This window comes from Microcaecilia unicolor, chromosome 8 (assembly GCF_901765095.1).
Source record: "Microcaecilia unicolor chromosome 8, aMicUni1.1, whole genome shotgun sequence".
In the NCBI taxonomy this organism is placed as follows: domain Eukaryota; kingdom Metazoa; phylum Chordata; class Amphibia; order Gymnophiona; family Siphonopidae; genus Microcaecilia; species Microcaecilia unicolor.
The window spans coordinates 226,041,346-226,067,174 of NC_044038.1; the positions used below are offsets into that span (position 1 = coordinate 226,041,346).

Consider the following 25,829-nt stretch of genomic DNA (forward strand, 5'->3'; position numbering starts at 1 on the left):
GGAGAATAAATAAAACCATTAAATGTACTAGGCCTCCTGATGGACAGACAGGTGAGCATCACAAAGCCATGGTTCAGTTTGGGATGCCTCGCATTCAAAATTGTTATTAAGAGGGTGGAAGTAATTAGAGGCTGACCAAAACTGTCTGAAACAGGGGCGTAGCTACGGGTGGGCCTGGATGGGCCCAGGCCCACCCAGTTTAGCCTCAGGCCCGCCCGCCCAGAAGCAGATCCTTATCTTGACCGTCTCTCGCCCCTGCCGCAGCGCTTCATTTAATGTTGTCGGCGCTGCTGTTACAGTTTCCCACCCCCGCGGTGGCGCTTTACACTTTACCTAACAGCCAACGCTACAGATGCAGCGCTGACGTCCGAGTCCGACGTCCTGCTCCGGGGCCTTCCGCGTCTCGCCTCCGTAACAGGAAGTTACATCAGCGTGGAAGGCCCCGGAGCAGGACGTCGGACTCGGACGTCAGCGCTGCATCTGTAGCGTTGGCTGTTAGGTAAAGTGTAAAGCGCCGCCGCGGGGGTGGGAAACTGTAATGGCAGCGCCGACAACATTAAATGAAGCTCTGCGGCAAGGGTGGGAGAGGGGTGAGGAAGTCAGTGGGGTGCTGCGTGCTGGCCCAGAAGTAAGGGGAGGCAGGGAGGGGAGGGAACAGAAGGGTGCTGGACTTGCCAGGGGCAGAGGGTTGGAGGGAAGGGAGAGAGGTTTGGGGATTTGCAGAGGGGAGGTTGGAGGGAAGGGGAGAGATTTTGGATTTGCAGAGGGGAGGTTGGAAGGAAGGGGAGAGGTTTTGGGATTTGGAGAGGGGAGGTTGGAGGGAAGGGAAGAGGTTTTGGATTTGCAGAGGGGAAGTTGGAAGGAAGGGGAGAGGTTTTGGAATTTGCAGAGGGGAGTTTGGAGGGAAGGGGAGAGGTTTTGGATATATAGGGGGGGTGGAAGGAAGGGGAGAGGTGCTGGATATGCAGGGGGTGGAGGGAAAGGGGAGAAGTGCTGGATATGCAGAGGGTTGAAGTGAAGGGGAGAGGTTCTGGACATGTATGGGGCTGGATGAAAGGGAGAGAGATGCTGGACATGTGGGGGGGGGGGGGGGGGGGGGGAGCGGAAGGAGAGGTGCTGGATATGCAGATGATGATATGCAGAGGGAAGGGAGAGAGATGCAGGGAGAAAGAGCCAGATGCATAAGGGGAAGGAAAGAGAGGAAGAGAAGCTGGTTGGGGGGGTGGGATCAGAGAGGAGAGGGACACATTGGTGTGGAGGAGGGAGAAAGGGGACATAGGGAAGTATACAGATACAGAAGGGAGATGATGGGCATTAGGTGGGAGCATGGGGACAGGGACACAAATGTGAGATGCTGTATGGGGATAGCACATGGGCACGGAGGGGTAATGCCTGACCAAGGGGGGGAAGGGGACAGGGTATGGAATAGAGATAAAATGCTGGACACTGGAGAGGGGGGTATATGGACATAGAGGGGGGGGAGAGATACCAGACAAGGGGGAGAATAGGAACGCAGAAGGGATATGCTGGGCATGGGGTGCATAGGTGCACAGAGGAATGATGATGGATGAGGGGATATGAACACAGGGGAGATACTGGACAAGGAAATATAGGAAAACAGAGATGGGAGATGGATGATGGACATGAAGAAAGAAGAAATGTCAAATAGGAGACCCTGGCAAGTGAGTTAAGAGAAGACAGAGGGAAGCAGAAACCAGAGACTGGGACCAATATGATTTGAGAAAAAATGACCAGACAACAAAAAGGTATAAAAAAAATATTTTATTTTCAATGTTGTGAATATAATATGTTGGATTTGGAATGTACATCTTGCCAAAGTTGATGGTAAACATGGCTGGGGTCCAGGACAGAAATCTAGGAAAGGACCCCAAAGTCCATTACCAGGCTGCGCCTTCAGCTTCCAGCATGCAGGCTTTCTCTGGCCAAGGAACCAACCCCTAACACCATCCCTGGCATGTGCCATCTTTATATTTTGCACAGGAGCAAGTGCCTTTCTTTCTTGTTTCTCTGGTGTTGTACTACATGCAAGGTCTAGTTTCTTGGAGTTTCCATTTAATTTATATTTCTAGAGTTTGTGGTCACTTATTCTGTATTTGGCATTTGTGTCTTGGTTGTGTGACTGAGGTATTCTGTTAGCATGAAGTTTCCATGTAGCATTCTGTAGTAATTTGGCTTGTTCAGCTTTCCTGATAAATGTATTTGTATTGTAGGGCCCTACTATAATATTTAGGGCACTTCTTTTTCATAGGTAGGATCTTTGTTTTTGGAAGTTAGTGTTGGCATGGTAGATTTGCTCTAGGTTCTGAGTGACTTTTGTTTTATAGATTTTTTTAAAGTTAATTTATAATATGTCTGTAATTGAGATTACACTAGAAAACAAAATTTCTTTATATGATGAGTTTTATGGAGAATTGTCCTTGCTGTGCTCTGTATCCATTGTTGGTGGAGGGCCAGGAGGTTCTCTGGATGCAGAATGTGTTTGTCTTCAATACCATATATGTGTTGGAGGACCATGGCTCAGTGGGGCTGAATAGTGCAGTCTATTGTACTTCCCTTAGCTAAATTGGCCTGCAGCCACTGAAGCCTGCACTGCAACCCTCATTGAAGTTATGGGGAGTGGGGTAGGGACAGAGCATGGGTGCATCAGGTTTGTTGTTTTTTTCTTTTTCAAAAAAGTTGGCAACTCTAGTGCCCACCCATCCAACCTGTTGGCCCACCCAAAAATTGCCTTCTGGCTACGCCACTGGTCTGAAAGCTTTTGTCCAAAGCCAAAACCTCCAGTGAGAGCCACTGGGAACTGTCAGAGCTTGCAATCTGCATCCCTCTGCTAAACCCACAGTACCCAAAGTCAAAATATAATTTAAAAATGATGAAAGACCGTATCTTACCACCAAGCAAAAAATAGCCTCCACGCACAGACCACAGCTAATGAAAGCAAACTGAAAGCGAAGGTGCTTTTACATGGCTGACTCTGCACCACACTGGGGATTGACAGCTGATTCCTAATGAATTTATCATCCCAAATTTAGACTGAACTCCTGCTAAAATTTTTGCATCAACAGTTCTTATTTGGAGCAATCAATTTACCATATAAAATGTTATGATCTTGCACACAACTGCATTATTTGCCCCCCCCCCCCCTCCCACCCCACTATCCCTAGTGGTGTATTCAGGACCACTCTCAAAATGGCTGCTATAATTAGGGGCATCGCTCCTACCCTCAACTACATCCCTAGACCATCACGAATTGTAAGATATGGGCAAGAATAAACATTTTGAATTGGTTCTACATCTTGGTTATCCCTCCCTCCTCTTGTCTCATGTGCTCTGTGGATTGCAAGATTGATTCTCCCCTATTTTTAAAAGGAGCTCCTTTCTTAAATTTATTTAAAAGCTTGATATACTGCTTAGCTAAAAGAAGGTCAAAGCAGTTTACAATAAAACAACACACAAATTTAAGAAAGGAACTCCATTAAAAATAGGAAAGAATCAATCAGCTGTACGGATAGACACATGGAAGAGAGCTTGTCTTGGAAATCACAGGCAAGACATGAAATTGCCTAGTAGTTCAGGTTTTTCTTTACGCCAACATTAAATTTGGACAGGCTTGGAACAGATCTGAAAGCACCGACAGGATCTAGGTTGTGTCCTCAAAAAATGGAGGCAGACTTTAGTGTTTTTAAAGCATGGGAAACTTATAGCTACATGTACTCAAGTGACAGAAAAACAGAGGGGTTCTTTTACTAAGGTGAGTTGAAAAATGGCTTGTGGTACTGTAGGTGCAGGTTTTGGGTGCACACCAACCCGTTTTCCAGCGCGCCTGTAAAAAAAGGCCTTGTATTTTTGCCAAAAATGGACGTGTGGACAAATCAAAATTGCCACAAGTCCATTTTGGGTCTTCGACCTTATCGCCAGCCATTGACCTAGCGGTAAAGTCTCACGCGGTATCCAGGCAGTAATGACCTACGTGCGTCAAATGCCACTTGATGTGCATCCGAAAATAAAAATTATTTTTCAGCCATGTGCCAAAAATGAAATTACCGCCACACAGTAACTGGGCGGTAACTCCATTTTGGCACGTGTTGGGCGCTTACGGTAAAAGGGCCCCAGAGAGTCTAGACTGGAGAACCACTCTGCTCCCATTAATTTACCATTTTACTAATTAATGTATTTAGAATGTCTACTGCAGATGTCCCACCATATCAGGACCCTATCTGCATGAAAGATTCCTTGTAAATCAGAATATAGCCCCAAACTTTAGTCTTCCCATAACTGTCTCAAAAAGATGACTTTTAGCTGTATTCAGTGTTAGTACTGATCATCTGACCTCTGTATCATTAGTCACATAGTTCTTGTCATCCGAGTAGGAAAATCCAACCCCTGCAGGAGACTCCAGATAAAGAACATTTGCAACCTGTGGACAGAAAAGTAAAACATTTCCAGATGCCACAAAGATACTAAGCAACACAGGAAAGTAACCTACAACAGCCTCCCCTAATATTTTCTTTATTTTATGACTTGTTACTTTGTCCGATGTTTGTGCCCTGTTTACTAAGCCATGCTGTAGGCAAGCTGTTTTTAGTGTGCGCTAATGCTAGGGACACCCACATGGGTTTCTCTCGCATTGGCACGCGCTAAAAACACTAGTGCATCTTAGTAAACAGGCCCTTAAGTTTCAAGTTTATTCAAGACTTTCTATCCTGCCCAACAGAACATACCATCTGGGTGACGTACAAACTGGGGGAAGACAAATGGCACTAACCGGAAACAAATGGGTTAAGCGGAACTACAAAATGAATAGGAAAGAGGGGGCAGGGGAAAAACAAACTGGACGGGTTTCAATCATGTTTGTTTCATTGTTCACCACACAGGATATGGGGATATATGATTTTGTAAATAAAATATGGCACAGTGAAGAAAGGGAAATGGGACTTCTGTGGTATTTTGCAACTATATTCAAAGCGGTTTACATATGGTCAGGTACTTATTTTGTACCTGGGGCAATGGAGGGTTAAGTGACTTGCCCACAGTCACAAGGAGTTGCAGTGGGAATCGAACCCAGTTCCCTAGGATCAAAGTCCGCTGAACTAACCACTAGCCTACTCCTCCTCCGTCTTTATATCATTCCCACATGTTCGGTAAGGGAGGGAAGGAAGACGAGATCTTGACGTACCATGTTCCAGGAATAGGGATTGTACTCCAGAGAGCTACCATCTGGCTGAATCTGGAAGTGAAGAGAGTCACGGTTATAGTCACGTTAAAAAACTGAAAAAGATTCAGGGTGGAAAATTCTTTAAGTGGCACAACACTGTTCATACAGAACATATCCTATACGGGATTTCAAAATCCTTTCAACCTATAGGGCCAAAACAGTATTCAAACACACATGCTATCACGGGATCGATGAAAGGTGAGTGCTTGGCCATTTCCCTTCCATCTCTTGGACGAGATGGCAATGACGGCCTGTCTCCGTAAGAACCTTACAGAAGGGAAAATTAGGTTCTTACCTTGGTAATTTTCTTTCCTTTAGTCATAGAAGATGAAGCCATTACGTATGGGTTGTGTCCATCAACCAGCAGGGGGAGATAGAGAGCACTCCACTTTTCACAGTGCCTCATGGCCAGCCAGCTCCACTGCCTCTTCAGTATTTGAAGCTTCCAAAGCAGTATGGCAAACCGCAATGGGAATAACATGAACTTTCCTCACAGTGAACAATGGCCCCTTAACAAGGGCATGAACTCAAAGGAGAGAATGAACACATCCTCCTGGAGGGAATAAACTCGTCCTCCTTATTGTATAACTGGAGGGGATACACGCAATCTCCTGGAGGGAATAAATTAATCCTCCAAAACAAACTGGAGGAAATGGACTCATCCTCCTATAAGTGAACATGAATCCTGAAGACTATTTTCCAACTTTCTCCCAAGGAAGGAACTTCAGGAAACAAGAACAGAACCTGAAACAGATTCACAGTATACAGACAATCATACAGGGAGGGCTCATGGCTTCATCTGCTATGACTAAAGGAAAGAAAATTACCAAGGTAAGAACCTAATTTTCCCTTCCTTGTCATCAAGCAGATGAAGCCATTACGTATGGGATGTAACAAAGCAATCCCTATATAGGGTGGGAACAAGTCACACCACGCGCTAGCACTTGTGCTCCAAAACGCGCATCCCTCCTAGCAGCCACATCCAGCCTGTAATGTCAGGCAAAAGAGAGCTTAGAAGCCCATGTTGCTGCACTGCATATCTCTTGACGAGAGAGTGCTCCAGTTTCAGCCCAAGAGGAAGAAATCGCTCTGGTAGAATGCGCCTTAAAGGCTACAGGCGGAGGCCGGCTGGCAAGCAGATAAGCTGAAAAGATAGTTTCTTTGAGCCAGCGGGCAATAGTGGCTTTAGACGCTGGAGACCCTCTGCAAGGACCTGATAGCAAAAACAAACAGATGATCATAGATCCTGAAAGAGATACTAACTCACAGATACTGCAGCAGAGTCCTGCGCACATCCAACAGGTGCAACTGCCCAAAAGATTCTGGAAACTCCTCCTTATCAAAGGAGGGCAAGAAAATAGGCTGGTTTAGGTGAAACGCTGAAACCACCTTAGGTATGAAGGAAGGCACGGTCCGAACCGGGACCCCGGACTCTGAGAATTGCAGAAATGGGTCTCTACAGGACAGCGCCTGGAGCTCTGACACCAGTCTCGCCGAAGTAATGGCCACAAGAAAAACAGCCTTTAGTGTCAAATCTTTCTCCGATGCTCGCCGAAGCGGCTCAAAAGGAGACGCCTGCAGGGCCTTCAAAACTAGCCCCAGGTTCCAAGCTGGACAGGGTGCTCGCACGGAAGGCTGGAGCTGAAGCACCCCACTAAGAAACCATGTCACATCTGGATGATCAGCTAAAGACACGCCTTCAACCTTACCACGAAGGGAGGCCAACGCTGCCACTTGCACCCGCAGGGAATTATAGGCCAAGCCTTTGTGTACACCATCCTGCAAAAAGTCCAGAATCGGCGAGACAGGAGCCCGCATGGGTGTGATCGCTTTTGAAGCACACCAAGACTCAAACTGGCGCCAAATCCTGGCATAAGCCACGGAAGTGGAACGCTTGCGGGCCTGCAGGAGAGTGGAAATGACTGTGTTTGAATAGCCTTTGTCCCTCAATTGCGCCCTCTCAATCGCCATGCCATAAGACCAAAGCAGCAAGCGTCCTCCATGGCTACCGGGCCCTGTGACAACAGGTTCGATACCAGAGGTAAAGGAAGGGGAGCCTCCACTAGCATCTGTCGGAGGTCCGCATACCAAGGCCTCCTGGGCCAATCTGGGGTGATGAGGACCACTTCTCCTGGGTGCAGCCGAATCCGCAGGAGCACGCACCCTATCAAGGGCCACGGAGTGAACACATATAGTAGGCCCGGAGGCCAGGGCTGAGTCAAGGCATCCAACCCTTCCGAGCGAAGATCTCTCCGTCTGCTGAAGAAGCACGGGACTTTGGCATTTGAACTTGTCGCCATAAGATCCATCACGGGCCTGCCCCATTTGGCACATATCTGCAGGAATACTTCGTCTGCTAGTTCCCATTCTGCTGGATCGATCTGATGCCTGCTTAGATAATCGGCTTGCACGTTGCTCTGACCTGCAATGTAAGCTGCCCACAGAAACTGAAGATGCAGCTCGGCCCAGTGGCAAATCTGTTCGGCCTGCGCAGCCAGTGCTCTGCATTGAGTGCCGTCTTGTCGATTTATGTAGGCCACTGCTGTCGTGTTGTCCGACATCACTCTGACAGTCAATCCTTCCAGGGTCACTTGAAAGGCCTGAAGCGCCTGAAACACCGCTTTCAACTCCAGGCGGTTGATGGACCACTCCGACTCCTCGGGTGTCCATAGACCCTGGGCATGCTTCCCCTTGCAATGTGTGCCCCAGCCCTTCAAGCTGGCATCTGTCACTACTAGACACCAATCGGGGAGCACCAGTGGCATTCCTCGCCGCAGCATGCTGTCTGAGAGCCGCCACTCCATGCTGAGTCGGGCCGCAGGGAGCCAAGAAAATCTGCATTGATAATCCTGAGAAACTGGAGACCATCTTTGAAGTAGGGAATACTGTAGAGGTCTCAGATGCACTCTCGCCCAGGGCACCACGTCCAATGTGGCTGTCATCCATCCCAGCAGCTGGACAATGTCCCAAGCTCGCGAGCGGGGCATCCTCAGGAGCAGACGGACCTGATTCTGAAGCTTGCACCGCCTTAGCTCGGGTAGGTATACATAGCCCGAGTCGGTGTCGAACCTGGCCCCCAAATATTCTAGAGATTGTGAGGGGGGTCAGGTGACTTTTGGCCATATTAACGACCCAGCCTAGAGATTGAAGTACTGAGACCACTATGGCTGTAGCTTGATAGCTCTCTGTTACAGAGTCTGCTCTGATGAGCCAGTCGTCTAGGTATGGGTGAACCCTGATACCTTCTCGCCTGAGCAAAGCAGCTACTACCATCATTACCTTCGAAAAGGTTCGGGGAGCTGTGGCGAGGCCAAAAAGGCAAGGCCCGGACCTGGAAATGTTTTCCCAACAACGCAAACCTCAGAAACTTCTGGTGTGGGGGCCAATTGGTATGTGCAAGTAAGCTTCTTTCAGGTCTAGAGACGTGAGAAACTCTCCTGGCTGTACCCCAGCAATGACGGAGCGCAGGGTTTCCATGTGGAAATGCCGCACTCTCAGGGACTTGTTTAATTCTTTTAAGTCCAGAATAGGGCGAAAAGACCCACCTTTTCGCAGCACCACAAAGTAGATGGCGTATCGGCCGTAGCCGTGTTCGGCGGGAGGTACCGGGGACACGGCCCCTAACTGAATCAGACCTTGCAAAGTCTCTGCTACCGCCGCCCGTTTGGCGGCAGAACCGCATTGGGACTCCACAAACACGTCTCTTACTGGGCGTTGAATTCTATTCTGTAGCCATCTCTGATCAGGTCCAGAACCCACTGATCTGAGGAAATATTGGCCCACTCCTCGGCAAAGAGGGAAAGATGTCCTCCGATGATAGGAAGCGAGGAGGGGGCCGGCGCACCATCATTGAGAGGGTCGCCCCTGAACTCCAGGCCTAGAGCCGGTGGCTGCGGAACGCTTGTCCGAGCGAAAGGAGCTCCTCTGCTGAAAAACGGGCACGAGAAGTGAACCCAGCAGAACGCCCCGGGCGGTACCTTCAAGCTTCACGGAAGCGAGGTCTATAAGAGGAGTGGACCGCCTGGCCCTTGGAGGAAGGCCTTGGCCTATCTTCGGGCAAGCGCTGGGGTTTAGGATCTCCCAGGCCTTTAACAATTTTTTTTTCCAACTCCTCACCAAATAGGAGAAGGCCTTGAAAGGGCAACTTCACCAACCTTTGCTTAGAGGCCATGTCCGCTGCCCAATGTCGTAGCCAAATAAGATGGCGAGCCGCCACTGCTACTGACATTTGTTTAGCCGAAGCTCTGACAATATCATAAAGGGCATCAGCCAAAAAGGACAAGGCCGACTCCAGCCGCGGAGCCACATTCGAGAAGGGCTCCGCTCCATCTCCGGGCTGTTCCACTGCCTGTTGCAACCACGCCAGGCAGGCTCTAGCAGCATAACAACTGCATGCAGACGCCCGAACTGTAAGACCTGCAATTTCAAAGGACCGTTTAAGTGCTGCTTCCAGCCTACGGTCTTGTATATCCTTCAGGGCAACTCCTCCTTCCACAGGGAGGGTAGTTCTCTTTGTCACCGCAGTGACTATGGCATCTACTTTAGGCCTTGCAAAGCGAGCCAAATGCTCCTCACGCAGAGGGTATAATTGCCCTATAGCCCTGGAAACTTTCAAAGGTCCCTCGGGGTCAGCCCACTGAGCGGAATTAAGCTCTTGGATGGAGTCATGCAAAGGAAAGGCTCGAGCAGGCTTTTTGGTACTAGCCATCCTAGGATTCACAGAGGAGGCCGTGCCACTCTCAGGCTCTTCAACAGAAAGGACCTGTTGGGCATCTGAAATAAGCGCTGGCAGCTCATCACGGTGGAAACTTCTCGCCGCGGAGGGATCATCCAGATCCTGTGGTAATTCTGCACCTGACTCTGGCTCCTCAGACCACGAAGGCCTGCCAGAACTCTCCGAATCATCACAGCCCGACCACGGGGGGGGGGGGGGGGAGAAGAAGGTGCATCACAATCTGAAGGGGAATTAGCCCTTCTACGCTTTTCTTTATGCCAATTATCAGGGAAAATAGCCTAAGCGGGCAAGTCCCAGGCCAGAATCCACCGGGGGGGGGGGGGGGGGGGGGGGGGAGGGGGACAATAGAAGAGGCCTCAGACGACCCTTGAGGGAGAGCTCTTTCAGCATGTATGCTTTATGCAATAACAACACAAAATCAGGGGAGAAAAACTCGCCCTGGGCACCCAGATCCCGTCCGGGGCTAGCCGTTCCCTGAATAGCCTCAATTCAAGGTCCCCCCCCCCCCCCCCCCCCCCCCCCCCGGGCTCAGGGCTCTCCGTCTCTACGGAGGCCATGTCATGCGGAGAATTCAAAATGGCGTCAGCTCTGAGCGGGAAGAATCATCGCTCGCCATGCTCGGGGCGGCTCTTATACTTGTACAGCATGATTTACAGAGTCCCGCTGCTGATTTGCGCTTGCCACACCGGGAACAGCGCTTTACATTCTCTGCAGCCACTGCCGAAAACGGCGGGAAAATTCAAAATGGCGGTTTCGCACCAAAAACGCCCCGATCGGGGGCCCACCCCGGAGTTAGAAAACACCCTTACCTCACCGGACTGAGTATCACAGCTCCAGTCCCATAGTAGAATCAAAGGAAAACCTCTGTTCCATTTTTTTTTTTTTTTAAACGCTGTGAGGAAAGCAGAGGTAATAAGAACTCCGGAGGCTCAGATGAGTGGGAAAGGCAGGGAAAGGCGAACCAATGTGCCTGCATCCACTGAGTGGGAAAGGACAGGGAAAAGCAAGCTAATATGTCCACATCCACGGGGGCATGGGTAAGGCAGGGAAAGGGCTGACCTATGTGCCTTCAAAGTGAAGCTGCTATAGCCTCTAACACCCCGGCTAACAACTGGCAAGCCAGGAGCCACCCCCAGGCAGATTTTTGATGGAGCTCGAAGAAGCTGCAGCCACCCTGCTTGGGGAGATAGAGAATACTGAAGAGGCAGTGGAGCTGGCTGGCCATGAGGCACTGTGAAAAGTTGAGTGCTCTCTATCTCCCCCTGCTGGTTGATGGACACAACCCATACGTAATGGCTTTATCTGCTTGATGACAAGAAAACAGCATTTCAGGACACTGCAGAGCAGCTTAGACTGGAAGTCGGGCATGAAGAATTCCTCACCAAGAAAGGGCCATGCTCTGTCAGAAGACCATCTAAGGAGCTGCAGCCAGGTCCCCCGTTCAGCCACAGAACCACAGGGGAAGTGCTAGGATCAACTTGAGACTCCACAAACCTGAAGAAAGAAGAAGGGGGTGAAACATTCTGTACTAGTCATCATTTCTAACTACTAGAACCAGACCTGCCACTTACCACTCCTGCACAGAAACAGAACAGGAGCCAGAGACTGCAATGGTTACAATGGAAAGCATGTGGAAGGGAGCCACGCTGGAGAGATTAAAGTTTCAAGTAAAATAGCTAAGTGGTTTACAATAGTAACAGGGTTAAAAGTACCATGTGCTTGTGATTACTTTCAACAGCCAGTCAGAATACATTTCATCAGGCATCTGGGTCCTTATTTAAGGCATTTAAAGCTCTTGGGGGGTCCTTTCACTAAGCTGCATTAGGCACTAAATGCACGTGTAACCACGGGACGCACTCAGGCATCCTGTGGTAAGTGCTCAACACGCAGGCACTAACTATTTTTAATTCTGAGGGAGTGTGTTGGGGGAGGGGGTGCAGACTGGGCATTCCAGTGTAAATCAGCTAGCACAGCTATATTACCAGGTGCTAAACGGTTAGTGCAGGAATAGTGTGAAAGCCCTACAAAACGGGTGGTGGTAAGTGCAGAAAAAGCTAATTTGGTTGCGTGCTAATGGCAACATTTAGCACATGGCCATTAACACAGAAAAAGGCCATTTTTACGGCTGCAATAAAAATGGCCTTAGCACCACAGGAAAAGCTGCCACTTTTTACTACAGCTTAGTAGAAGGACCCCTTAGTTCCTGGTTAGCCTCATCTCCTAAAAGTCACAAAACAACCTCCTGGACCCTCACGACACATTGTTCTGTATCATGAAGGGTTGGTGTGATCCTTCCACATTATAAGGACATAAGAGTTGACGTACTGGGACAGACCAAAGTCCATCAAGCCCAGCATCCTGTTTCCAATAGTGACCAATCCAGGTTACAAGTACATGGCAAGATCCCTAAACAGTACGATACATTTTTTATGCTGCTTATCCCAGAAATAAGCAGTTGATTTTCCCCAATGCCATCCTAATAACGGCTTATAGACTTTTCTTTTAGGAAGTTATCCAAACCTTTTTTAAACCCCGCTAAGCTAACTGCTTTTACCACATTCTCTGGCAACAAAATCCAGAGTTTTAATTACACACTGTGTGAATAAATATTTTCTCCAACTTGTAAAAATATTGATCTGGCTGAATACATAAACTGTGCAAACCACAGAAACATTTAAAAATGATATTCCACCCTCAAATATACACCACCTCTTTCATCACAATAGAATAACCCAGTTATCCTGCTATTAAACCAAAGCATGCATTCTATTCGAATATTCACACGATCTAGCAGAGTAATAGAACTCCACTGGCCTTCTCCCTTAGCAATGAAGAGTCAGGAAAGACTCCCACTTGTCAGTCTCATTTGGCGTGTTGGTTAAGCACCACAAAGAGGTCTGACTTACGCACACTCTGGAAAGTGAAAAGGCAGTACACCACCATGTGTGTTTCAGCACAACGGAAGTGCAACGAAAGGAGAATACCATCAGAGCTTGCAAAGAATTACTGCCAACGTTACCAATATCAAGACTTTGCCCAATGGAAGCAGCTAAGAGTATGACCCCCAGTCCCACACATAACAAATCTCTTCCAGCCAACACCTAGGAGGTTGCAAAAGTTAACCCTGAAAGTACCACTTGCATGCAATGAAACCAGGATATACAGTGACACTCTAGATAGGCAGAATTACCTAACTGCCCAGTGAACTACTGAGAACTTTACACGGAAACAAGTACAGACTACATGCAGTCAGTTCTAAAGTTACTCTTCAACGCACCATTGCCTGTTACAGTATGCCAGATGCTGATGATCAGTCTGGCCTTGCATTTTGCCAGAGCAATCTAATCGTGCTCTCTTTATACATTTCATATTTAGTTTCAAAATCTCAAGTTCTACAAGGTCAGAAGGAAACATTTCTTACATAAAATAGGAAGCCACTAAAAGCATCCCGGCAAGGGAAATGCCATCATCTTAAATAATGCAACTTAAATGCATACCTGTGAAAATGCACCCCAATTATCCCGATTAAATCCCCACTTCATTAAAAAGCATGTTCATGAAAAGAAGAAAATCACTGACCAGTAATGCAAGTGTTTGTGCTCTGATACATTCAAATACCCAGAGTACTGGTGGAACATGGGCTGCTTGGTCAGTCCGGGCAGGAAGAGAATCTCATCTGCACTAGGGGCAGACTCCACCTGGAGCCCGCCCAACAGAAGGGCACAGAAGAGCAAGGAGACCATCTGAAAGGGAAAGTAGGGATTAGTCATAAACTGCGTTATCTATATCTGCTTAGCTGTATGAGCAGGTTGGGCGGAGTGACTCCCATGGTGTTTTAAAAATAATGTAAAGTCTAAAACGCAGAGAGAGGTCACACGTCTTCAACCATGGCAGCCATCTTGGACTCTTAATTTGTCGTGGTTATGTAATTTGTTCTGACATTCCTACTAATAGCTAAGAAATCTAAGACACTGCATGCAGAACCAAAGAACTACTACTACTTGACATTTCTAAAGCGCTACTAGGGTTATGAGGCGCTGTACAATTTAACATAGAAGGACAGTCCCTGCTCAAAGGAGCTTACAATCTAAAGGACGAAATGTACAGTCAGTCAAATAGGGGCAGTCCTGAAAGGTATAAAGGTTAGGTGCCGAAAGCAACATTGAAGAGGTGGGCTTTGAGCAAGGATTTGAAGATGGGTAGGGAGGGGGCTTGGCGTAACATAACATAGTAACATAGTAGATGACGGCAGAAAAAGACCTGCATGGTCCATCTAGTCTGCCCAAGATAAACTCATATCTTGAATTTGTACCTGTCTTTTTCAGGGCACAGACCGTATAAGTCTGCCCAGTAGTATTTCCCGCCTCCCAACCACCAGTCCCGTCTCCCATCACCGGCTCTGGTACAGACCGTATAAGTCTGCCCTCCCCTATCCTAGCCTCCCAACCACCAACCCCTCTTCCCCCCCCAACCTGCTCCGCCACCCAATTTCAGCTGTGAGCGGAGGAATAAGTGGGGAAGCATGCAGAGCATGGCACGTGAACAGAACTGTAAACTAAAATACAAATTCGACAAGTAACATCCAAAAGTTAGATATAAAAAGTATGATATTAAAAATTAAAGCCACAGGGTGCCACCCAAGACAACATGTATTACTTTGCTCCACCATAAGGTGGCAGTACACATAGCAACCAGTAGCAAACTACACAGTTCAGATACTAGGCATTGTATTGCTGTACATAGTCATTAAGAAACTCACATGACTTGATTTCACATTGCCATCAACAAGAGTGAGCCCAACAGGTCCAAGGGGAGGAGGAATGCATGTACAGCACATCCGTGGAATGATTTCCTACTAATAGTTATGAAATCTAGGACACTACATGCCTCTCCCACAGGGCATTGGGCCACGTCTCCAGGATCTTAACACCACCAATCCAAATTTAGCCCATATTCAAACTGTTATTTTCACTGGTTTTCCTCCAAGCTAAATTTGATACCACTCTAATCAGTATCTGAAAAGTGATTCTATTTGTAAAGAGACATTGTTTAACCTCCATGTTGAATTTATTTCCAAAATGTTGTTGTGCTAGAATGATTGCAAAAAAAGAAGAAGCTGTGTATGGCTTAAAAAGGTGTACAGTAATAGCATCAGCTCAGTAGACCTGTTTAATAGAACAACCATATGACATTGGCCACAATGTACTCGAAAACGTGAACTGTTCTAAAATACTAGCCAGGTTTTAGTCACTAAAGATGCTGCTCTCACTCGTGTCGTAAATTTACAATTGACTACTATTAGTCTCTTCTGTGTCGCAACTAGATAAAATCCAAGGAGAAGGGATCATCTCCTCTGTATAGTGCTGTGATTTCCTATCAGCAAACTGCAAATGTTTAGTGACCTTTATTCCCACAGTGTTTGGAACGTATTCCAAAAATGCTATATTTTGTTGTTGCACTATCGAGGGAAAACATGGGTGAAGGCACATGCTCTTTAGTTAGACCCCTCAGTCCCAAGGATCCAAGTAATAGTGTGAAAACATTTCAAAAGGATCAGAAAATAAGACATGAATACAAATGATCCCACAAACAATGCAGACTGGATGAGGAAGTGTAGCCCCCCCCCCCCCTTCAAAAGAAATTAGGTCAACCTTACAAAATAAGGGGCTCTTTTAAAGATGCGGTAAAATCTGGGCTTAGTGAATTCTAATGCAGGACTTTTCTATACATAAAGACCAGACTTAACATGACATTATTGTAGGGCTTCCCCCCCCCCCCCCCGGGTTTAGCTCTCAGGTCAGCTCTTCATCATTGTTTCCTAATAATTGGCTGAAGGTAAACCTATCTATCTGGGTTTTCAGGATATCCCTAATAAATAAGCACTAGAGATGCCCATACACTATCTTCTACATACTCATAACTGGCAAGGTACATAAGTAATGCCACACTGGGAAAAGACCAAGGGTCCATCGAGCCCAGCATCCTGTCCACGACAGCGCCTAATCCAAGCCAAGGGCACCTGGCAAGCTTCCCAAACGTACAAACATTCTATACACGTTATTCCTGGAACTGTGGATTTTTCCCAAGTCCATTTAGTAGCGGTTTATGGACTTGTCCTTTAGGAAACCGTCTAACCCCTTTTTAAACTCTGCCAAGCTAACCGCCTTCACCACGTTCTCCGGCAACAAATTCCAGAGTTTAATTACGCATTGGGTGAAGAAACATTTTCTCTGATTTGTTTTAAATTTACTACACTGTAGTTTCATCGCATGCCCCCTAGTCCTAGTATTTTTGGAAAGTGTGAACAGACGCTTCACATCCACCTGTTCCACTCCACTCATTATTTTAAATACCTCTATCATGTCTCCCCTCAGCCGTTTCTTCTCCAAGCTGAAAAGCCCTAGCCTCCTTAGTCTTTCTTCATAGGGAAGTCGTCCCATCCCCGCTATCATTTTAGTCGCCCTTTGCTGCACCTTTTCCAATTCCACTATATCTTTCTTGAGATGCAGCGACCAGAATTGAACACAATACTCAAGGTGCGGTCGCACCATGGAGCGATATAACGGCATTATAACATCCTCACACCTGTTTTCCATACCTTTCCTAGTGTTGAATAAAAGCATAAAAATGTTGAATAAAAGCATAAAAAATTGGAGTGGAATGCTTCAAAAGAACATGCAGAGCTAGCTGTTTCAACACTAAAATCTCCTGGGACATGATGAGGCCCACATCAGCCAAAGGCAGGCTCCAGAAAGTCTGTGGAATAATGGGAACCAGATGCAGCATATGTTCTGCCCATGATTAACAGTTTGTGGTATTCAGAGACTTGCACAGGAATGTTGTATGAGAGAATTGGTCAGATGCCAAAGAAGAACGATATAAAATCAGATTGGAACAAAGAGGTAGCAAGCATTTTGAATTTGTCTTTGTCTGTATATAGATTTCTCTCTCTGCATATAGCATTCTGATTTCTTTGCTTTACATTGCTTTGTTTTAATCATTCATTCTGGCTTGTATATTGCTTATCAAAAAATGCTTCCTGCAATAGCCCTTTGAGCTATGCAGAAAAATTGTAAATACACTGTTTATATTAAATATGAAATTCGTCTAGCCTTCTCTACAAAAGTGGCGGCATCCTTTTCTTCAAAGTGGCGAGCCAGCCAGGAGTAGGCCGCAAACGGAAAAGAGAAGGCGAGACGAAGAACAAATTAAGTGTGTGTTGTTAATGAAGTTTTTTACAGGATTTTGAGAGAGCAAGCGTTGTTTACGCCTGATTACTGTGTACCACTGAAGTGGACGTGATCAACCTACTGACGTGAACATACAGGCTACGACTCCTGAGCTTGCTAAAGAGAAATAAGAAGACGCGTGAGTAAGCTTACATTGTGGACTTATGTATATTTGTTTAGCTTTGTAGTTTTCTGTTTTGTATATTTTCTTGGTTTAGGTGCAGTAGTATATTTTTGTAGATTGTGGCTTTATAGGAGAAATTGTAATAGTCAGAATACAATGAAAGGGAAAGGGGCAGATAAGAAAGAAAAGCCTCCTGTATATGCTATGTATTTAGATTTAGATAGTTCAAAAAAATGCTCCCCTTTGCAGCATGTCATAGAATTATTCCCATTAGAAAAAAAACAGATTGAAAAAATACATGAGAAATGGTATGATGCAAAAGATTCTTTTTTGAGCTGGTCTCAGTATGGATCGTTTGAAAAAATACAGCAAGAGCGGGAAAAGCAACCTTTTGTTCAGCCTGAAGGTTGAGGAATGTCATCTGTTTTTGATTTCTCGGTGTCTGGCTGTTGCTAAGCTAACGGTTAGAAAGGTCTGAAAGAACTGAAATTTTTTTTTGTTCCTTTTAAAAGATTGTTTTAGATTAGATTTAAATAAGTTCTTTGTCTTATAGGGAATTCTGATCACTGTTTATTTTAAAATATGTGTTATTCTGTTTCTAGTTCTCTATGTGGAATGTCTTTGCAATTTAACTTTGTTTGACTCTTTTTTAAGTGAGATTCCTGCAGTGTTAAGAGATCATCTGTCTTGAATTAGTCACAGTCCTAGCTAGTTCTGTGTGTAGGTTTAATAGAAGAGGTGATTTAAAATCTTTAATAACATCTGAACAATATGATTTGTCAGCAATTTGGTCACTATGCTTCAGAATGTTATCAGAATGCAGGAATGCCCCAAGTACAAATGCAGACGCAGCAAGGATTGATGCCACAAGTAGTAGGGATGCCTGTGAGTGCCCCGCAGACTGCAATACAGCAGCCGGCGATGCAATCACAGGGACCAGGGGCTACAGTACAGAGACAAGGCACTGTAAATGCTTTTCCAACTTGGCAGAATATTCCAGACCAATGCTATTGACTGGAAGCAAACCCGTGTCAGGAAGAGGGAATGATTTTCAGGTTAGACACAAGGGAACCCTTTATTACATTGACAATTGGCAAATATGGAACTCCTGTGAGATTTTTGATAGATACAGGGGCGAGTACCTCTGTGTTGTGTGCAAAACCACTGGGAGTTAAGCTTTCAAATCAGTATAGAACAACAGTGGGATTTACGGGGATAGAACAAAGAAAAAGGCTAACGGAACCGACTCTGGTGCGCTTGGAATGCCAACCGCACGGTTCAAGGGAGGCTGTGGTACCCTTTTTAGTGGCACCTGATTGCCCAGTAAATTTGTGTGGTAGAGACTTATTGTCTCAATTAGGATTGTGTTTAGATTTTGGAAATAAAGAAATACCAAGTTTGCTCACCATGGTTCAACAGTTGAATAATGAAAATAAAGTAAGGGTTATGGAAGAATTACCACAACATATTTGGAGTACAAGTGATTCACCATATGGACTAGCCATAAATGCAAAACCCCATAAGATAGAATTAATAGAAGGGGCAAAGGGGCCGAAGCAAGACCCTTACCCCATACGACCTAAATTAGTATCCAAAACCCTAGAACACATTGGTAAATTATTGAAATGTGGTATTATTGAACCTTCAGTATCCCCGTATAATACCTCATTGTTTCCTGTCCCGAAAGGGGAAAACAATGTAAGGATAGTACATGATTTAAGAGAGCTAAATGAGGTTACAAAAAATCAATTTCCGATTTGTGCAAATCCTGCTACACTTTTGCATACCCAGAATATATATGCATATAACACTGTTATTGACTTGTCTAATGCATTCTTTTCAATACCTCTTCATCCAGAGTCTAGGGATTTGACGTCATTTATAGTACAGAATGAGGCATACAGGTGGACTAGGATGCCTCAAGGCTTTACTGATAGTCCATCGGTATTCTCAAAACAACTAATGATGGATTTAAAGGATTTCAGGAGTCACTTGCCTGACACGGTGTCATTGTTTGTCTATGTAGATGATATTCTACTGTCTGCTGAGACTGAAGCAGAATGCCTAGATTGGACTACAAAATTATTTTTGTTATTAGGAGAGTTAGGATATAAATGTAACAGGGAAAAATGTGTTATAGCTCAGTCTACTGTCACCTTTTTAGGACAAAATGTTTCAGCAGAACATAAGGTCATTATACCGGAGGTTATATCTATTTTAAATGAGACTCCGGTACCGCAAACAGTTACCCAGTTACATGCTGTTTTGGGAATGTTAAATTACTGCAGACAATGGATACCAAATTATACACAAAAAGTAATGAGACTGTATAAACATTTGAAACTGCCCGCAGCCACACCAAAGAATACACTAATTGTATTGGAAGAACAGGATAAGATGGTATTGGCTAAGATTGTGAGGGATTTGTTATCTCCAGGACCGTTAGCAGTAATAGATATCCAATCACCTGTGCATCTATGGGTAAAAGACATGGGAAATAGTTGGGCAGCTATGATTAATCAAAACAATGAAGTAAATGCACCAGTAGCTTTTTTGTCAGGCTCTTTTAATCATGTGGAGAAGGGAATGAAAGAAATACCAAAGTTACTGACAGCTATTGTGGCAGCAATAGGCAAATGGAGAGCACAAATGCCTTTTGTTCCTATTGTAATACATACCAACCACACGATTAAAACGCTGTTGAGCCCTAGCCAAACAGCATTGACAGCCACTAGATTTGGAAAATATCAAGCAGTACTTTTAGGACAAGATATAAGAATAATACCATTAACTAAAGAACAGAGAAATAAGATAGATCTGCTTTTTCCTGTCGATCAAGAGGGTGAGATCGATACTATAGAAATCCCTACATTTCACTGTCTTACTTTTGAACCCTTATCTGATGGGTTAATATGGTTTACAGATGGAGCTTGTGAAAGGACTGTTGCAGGCTTTGCCTGCGTGCAGGTAGATGAGAATCTAAGAAAGATAATGCAAGTACAATATAAAACCCCTCCTGACCATACTGCACAGCATGCTGAACTTTTAGCCGTTATTACGGCCTTACAACACACTGATATGACTCAAAATGTCACTATATATACTGATAGTGGTTACGTTGCAAGTTCACTACAGTATCATATATTAAAATGGCAGCGTAGGGGGATGATAACCAGTGCAGGTAAAAATTTACAACATTACACATATTGGAAATTGCTGTTTGAAATTTTGGCAAGAAGGGAACGTAAAGGTAGAAAAACTGCAGTTGTGTGGACCCCGGCCCACACTGAAAAGCCAACCTTTGAGGCACTAGGTAATGCAATGGCTGATGCAGCAGCAACGGAGGTGGTTAAGCAAAGTGAAAAGATTTTGTATAATACTAGACAGACACAGGAAGGGCCACTTACGAATGTAGATAAGATTGAAATGTGGCAGCCAGAGGGACAGGAAAGTGAAAAATGGTTGAAGAGAGGATGTATGAAATTGGGAAGTGAATGGTTTAATGCAGAAGAAGGATTACCTTGCATGCCAATGAGCCAGGCGATTAAGGTATTGGCTGAGTGGCATGCAACCATGCATTGGAATAAGGAAACAATGAGGCAACAATTTGAGCAAAGATTTTGGACTTTAAAAATTGATAACCTGATTCAACAGATTGTGCGTCTTATTAAAATCTCTCAATAAAGAAATGGTGGGAAAATTATATACATGGCTTGATGTATTGCCATTAGCATTAATGACAATACGGGCCCAACCTAATGGGCGTACAAAATTGTCCCCATTCCAAATTCAGACAGGACGTCATTTCTTCCCGATGCAGACAGCAAGTACTGATAGCACAGCTCAGTACTGGCAAAAGCTACAACCTATGTTGAACCTGACAAGTGATATGATCCGAACAAATGTAGCATCACAGGCAGGGACTACTAATGATGTTTGTGCTTTTAAAGTAGGTGATCTAGTACTGCGAAAGAACTTTACACATAAAACATGGAAAGATCCTGTGTATGTAGGGCCTTTTGCTATCACGGCCCTTACTCAGACTGCTGCCCGTCTGGAAGGTCATACTTCCTGGATACATTTATCAGATATTCGACGAATCAATAATACTGAAATGGACAAAGAATAAACATGATGGTATTGGACTGTTGTTGTTTGTTAATGGACAATGAACACATATGAGAATAGACTTGTTACAGTGGCCAAGATGTTGAATTTGACTGATTGTATCATATGTGCCCACTGACTGACATCATCCTTGTCCTTGCCAGCTATGATATATGGGACTACAATGATAAAACCATGACTGTGATCCCAATAATACCTGTGTAAGAGATGATGAAAACCTTCATTGGACAAATGAGACTATTTATAAGCAAGCCTTGCTTATGGACAAGTACCCACAGACATCATGTTGGTGTCTGATTAATAGTATGACAACTGAACACATTCCCCTGATAAAGTGCACTTACACGCAGAATGTTGTAACAACTGATTCAATGAATGTTATGCTTTTAATTTGTGTAATTTTTAATGCCACATCAGCTAATGAAAAGTAAGAATGAATGACAGTGCACTTCCCTTTAATGAAGCTCACTGTCCTATAAATTATATACCTCAAGAGATATAAATTTTGTACCCTAGTACAATTGAATCTGTTTAATGCAACATGTATTAGCATGTTTGCAAAGATGTGCCAGGATGTTTTTAAAATAACAATGATAACTGAAATTCAGAATAAATAGAACTTTAATATGTCAGCCAAAAATATTGAAAAAGCGTGCAGAAACTGAATGCCACAAACAAGGGGGTAGGAGATTTAGAAAGGAGGTAAGAAAACAGACTGGAGCTGAAACAGATGTGTTGAGGCCTGGAATATCAGTCCTCAAAGGGAGGATGTTGAATAAAAGCATAAAAATGTTGAATAAAAGCATAAAAAATTGGAGTGGAATGCTTCAAAAGAACATGCAGAGCTAGCTGTTTCAACACTAAAATCTCCTGGGACATGATGAGGCCCACATCAGCCAAAGGCAGGCTCCAGAAAGTCTGTGGAATAATGGGAACCAGATGCAGCATATGTTCTGCCCATGATTAACAGTTTGTGGTATTCAGAGACTTGCACAGGAATGTTGTATGAGAGAATTGGTCAGATGCCAAAGAAGAACGATATAAAATCAGATTGGAACAAAGAGGTAGCAAGCATTTTGAATTTGTCTTTGTCTGTATATAGATTTCTCTCTCTGCATATAGCATTCTGATTTCTTTGCTTTACATTGCTTTGTTTTAATCATTCATTCTGGCTTGTATATTTGCTTATCAAAAAATGCTTCCTGCAATAGCCCTTTGAGCTATGCAGAAAAATTGTAAATACACTGTTTATATTAAATATGAAATTCGTCTAGCCTTCTCTACAAAAGTGGCAGCATCCTTTTCTTCACTAGTAATACCCAACATTCTATTCGCTTTCCTAGCCGCAGCAGCACTCTGAGCAGAAGGTTTCAGTGTATTATCGACGACGACACCCAGATCCCTTTCTTGGTCCGTAACTCCTAACGTGGAACCTTGCATGACGTAGCTATAATTCGGGTTCTTTTTTCCCACATGCATCACCTTGCACTTGCTCACATTAAACGTCATCTGCCATCTAGCCGCCCAGCCTCGTAAGGTCCTTCTGTAATTTTTCACAAACCTGTGGCGAGTTAACAACTTTGAATAACTTTGTGTCATCAGCAAATTTAATTACCTCGCTAGTTACTCCCATCTCTAAATCATTTATAAATATATTAAAAAGCAGCGGTCCTAGCACAGACCCCTGAGGAACCCCACTAACTACCCTTCTCCATTGTGAATACTGCCCATTTAACCCCACTCTCTGTTTCCTATCCGTCAACCAGTTTTTTTTTTTTTTTTTTATTTCTTTATTTATAATTTTAAATTTTTATACATTCAAGGATAAACCTTGTACAGAAATTCAGGTAGAAATCAATATCATATTATCCCAGAAAATTTCACATTATCCTAATTTTCATTAAGAATATTTAACAAAAATGGAATAATTAAGAAAATTATAAAATGTAGAATTATGAAAATTATAACCTTTCTTAGACCTCAATTAAGGCAAAAGGGGGAGAAAAAAAAAGAATTAGAGAAGATTATATAAGCAATTTACGAAATAAAAATATAGGAATTCAGGCTACATATCCTCCAGTTATTTTCATTTCACTTGTTTCGTCTCTACAAACAATTTCAGTTGTTCCGGTGTAAAAAAGATGTATTTAGTTTGTCCCAATTTCACCACACATTTGCATGGGTAAGCAAGGAAAAAGGAAGCTCCTATATCTATAGTCTTTTGTTTTAACGTCAGAAATAATTTCCTTTTTTGTTGTGTAGCTTTGGTGATATCTGGGTAAATCCATATTTTGGAACCATGAAAATGAGCATTCATATTTCTGAAGTAAAACTTTAAAATGGCGTTGTAATCTTGCTCAAATACCAGGGATATAATCACTGTGACTCTGTTGGTTATAATTTCTGTAGATTGTTCCAAAATATCAGAAATATTTTGTAAGTTCAAGTTACCTTCTTCAGGACCTTGCATTCCTTCTCTGTTCTTAGGAATATAATATATTTTGTTTAGCGGGGGTATACCCTCAGGAGAGAAATGAAGAATTTCTATTAGGTATTTCTTAAAGGTATCAAGTAGGGTTATCCCCGCTAGTAGTAGGGTTATCCCCGCTAGCGTCAACCAGTTTTTAATCCACAATAGGACTTTTCCTCCTATCCCATGACCCTGGTATGCCTCCAGTAGATGACCAGGGGCACTGTCCTAATCCCTTGCTGGCCAGGGTTGAGAATGATGCAGAAGACTCCCTGAGCCTGTACATCAGGCTCAGTCTCTGGCTGTCTTCAAGTCTAGGCTTAAAGCCCACCTCTTTGCTACTGCTTTCGACTCCTAACCATGACTCTCTTACGCAACACCCTCACTTATCACCCCTACCACTGCAATTTCCCCAGCCCTAGCTGTCTGTTCGTCTGTCCAATTTAGATTGTAAGCTCTGTTGAGCAGGAACTGTCTTTTCATGTTAATTTGTACAGCGCTGCGTAAGTCTAGTAGCGCTATAGAAATGTTTAATAGTAGTAGTAGTAGAAGCAGGACTCCCAGCCCTAGGAGGAGGTCCTAGTTACTGAACAATAACAACACATATGACCAAATACACAGCCCATGATTTTAGGGTACTAGAAGAAGCCCTAATGCATAAAACTTGGTGAAGAACTGCCATTACAAAGTCTGGACTAAAGTAGTAGAAAGGGGCATATACAACTGGAAAACCCTGCGGTAATTACTAATAAAAGCTCACCCTATGAGACACCAGATTTCAACTCTGTAGTCCATAGGAGCAGGAAGAAACTGCTCTGGATAAGAGAAGACCTTTTAGTAAATCTGTGTTTTCCCCTCTTAATCTGCTGGAGAAGAATTCCATGGATAAATGCAAAACTAATATGAGCTCTTATCCCTCTACTAAGTATTGTTTGTTTGTTTTTTTAATCGACAGGGAAATTCTTGCAGCACAGTTTTATTTACTCCCACACAATCCATACACCAATAGCCCTATTATCTTTATTACTAAGAAGCAGATATTGAAGATCTAAGATCCAAAGCCTCTCTATCCTTCATTCATTCAAATGCCATTCATTTGAAAGTATCTTAGACCTAAGCAGATTTACAGCTTTATTTTAGAGGTAATGAATTTGCCCCTAGTGAGCTCACAATCTAAGTAGTAGATTGTACTACTGTTGTAACTGGAGCAACGCAGGGGTTAAGTGACTTGTCCAGGGTCACACGGAGCTGCAGAGAGAACTGAAATCCGGTTCCCCAGGATCTCAACCCACTACCGCCCATCAGGCAGCAGTGAGAATCAAACCCTGTTGCCCCCCCCCCCCCCCCCAGGTCCGAAACTCATATCTTGGTCTCATCTTACCCTATCCCTGTAGTTTGCATCTATTTTCACCCCACCCAATCCAACACTGTGAAAAACACATGCAAGTAACAGCCACCGACACCCTTGATTATAATCACCCAACACACACTAACCTCTTATCACTTTTCCAATTCCAATTCCAACAGCTTCTTCTTGTCTTCAGCAAGCGACTCACATGACCCACCGCGCGACACAACGACAATTTATCACATGACTTCTTACAAAAAAAAGTCAAGGTCTAAGGAACGAGGCCCCGCCCCACCTTTTCTCGTCATTACAAAAGCACAAAGGAGGGTGAATGTGTTTCACAAGGATTGCGCATGCGCATCCAAAAACGAACGGCCAAGGAGGTTAGACTGAGAAGCGGAGAAGGTTATGCAGCTCCTTATATGGGTTGAAGGCAGTAGTAAGCTTAGCTTGCTGACAGTCACACTAGGAAACGCTATTGAAAGCAACACTGATATATCCATCTGTAAAAGGTCCAAAGCTGTTCCATAGTTGGACAGGCAGTGCCTTCAACGATGAAGGA

General features: G+C 44.3%; 1 protein-coding gene across 1 annotated transcript in view; it reads right to left on the reverse strand.

The window, feature by feature from the left end:
- LOC115475945 (lysosomal protective protein-like) overlaps positions 1-25,546 on the reverse strand; it is a 46,155-nt gene extending 20,609 nt beyond the window's left edge. The window contains exons 1-5 of the mRNA XM_030212026.1: positions 25,414-25,546; positions 13,548-13,711; positions 11,351-11,462; positions 5,195-5,245; positions 4,349-4,435 (exon numbers count right to left, since the gene is read on the reverse strand). Of these exons, the coding sequence (XP_030067886.1) occupies positions 4,349-4,435; positions 5,195-5,245; positions 11,351-11,462; positions 13,548-13,711 (414 nt within the window). The 5' untranslated portion in view covers positions 25,414-25,546. The remainder of the gene's footprint in view (positions 1-4,348; positions 4,436-5,194; positions 5,246-11,350; positions 11,463-13,547; positions 13,712-25,413) is intronic.
- Between the last annotated feature and the right edge of the window lie 283 nt (positions 25,547-25,829).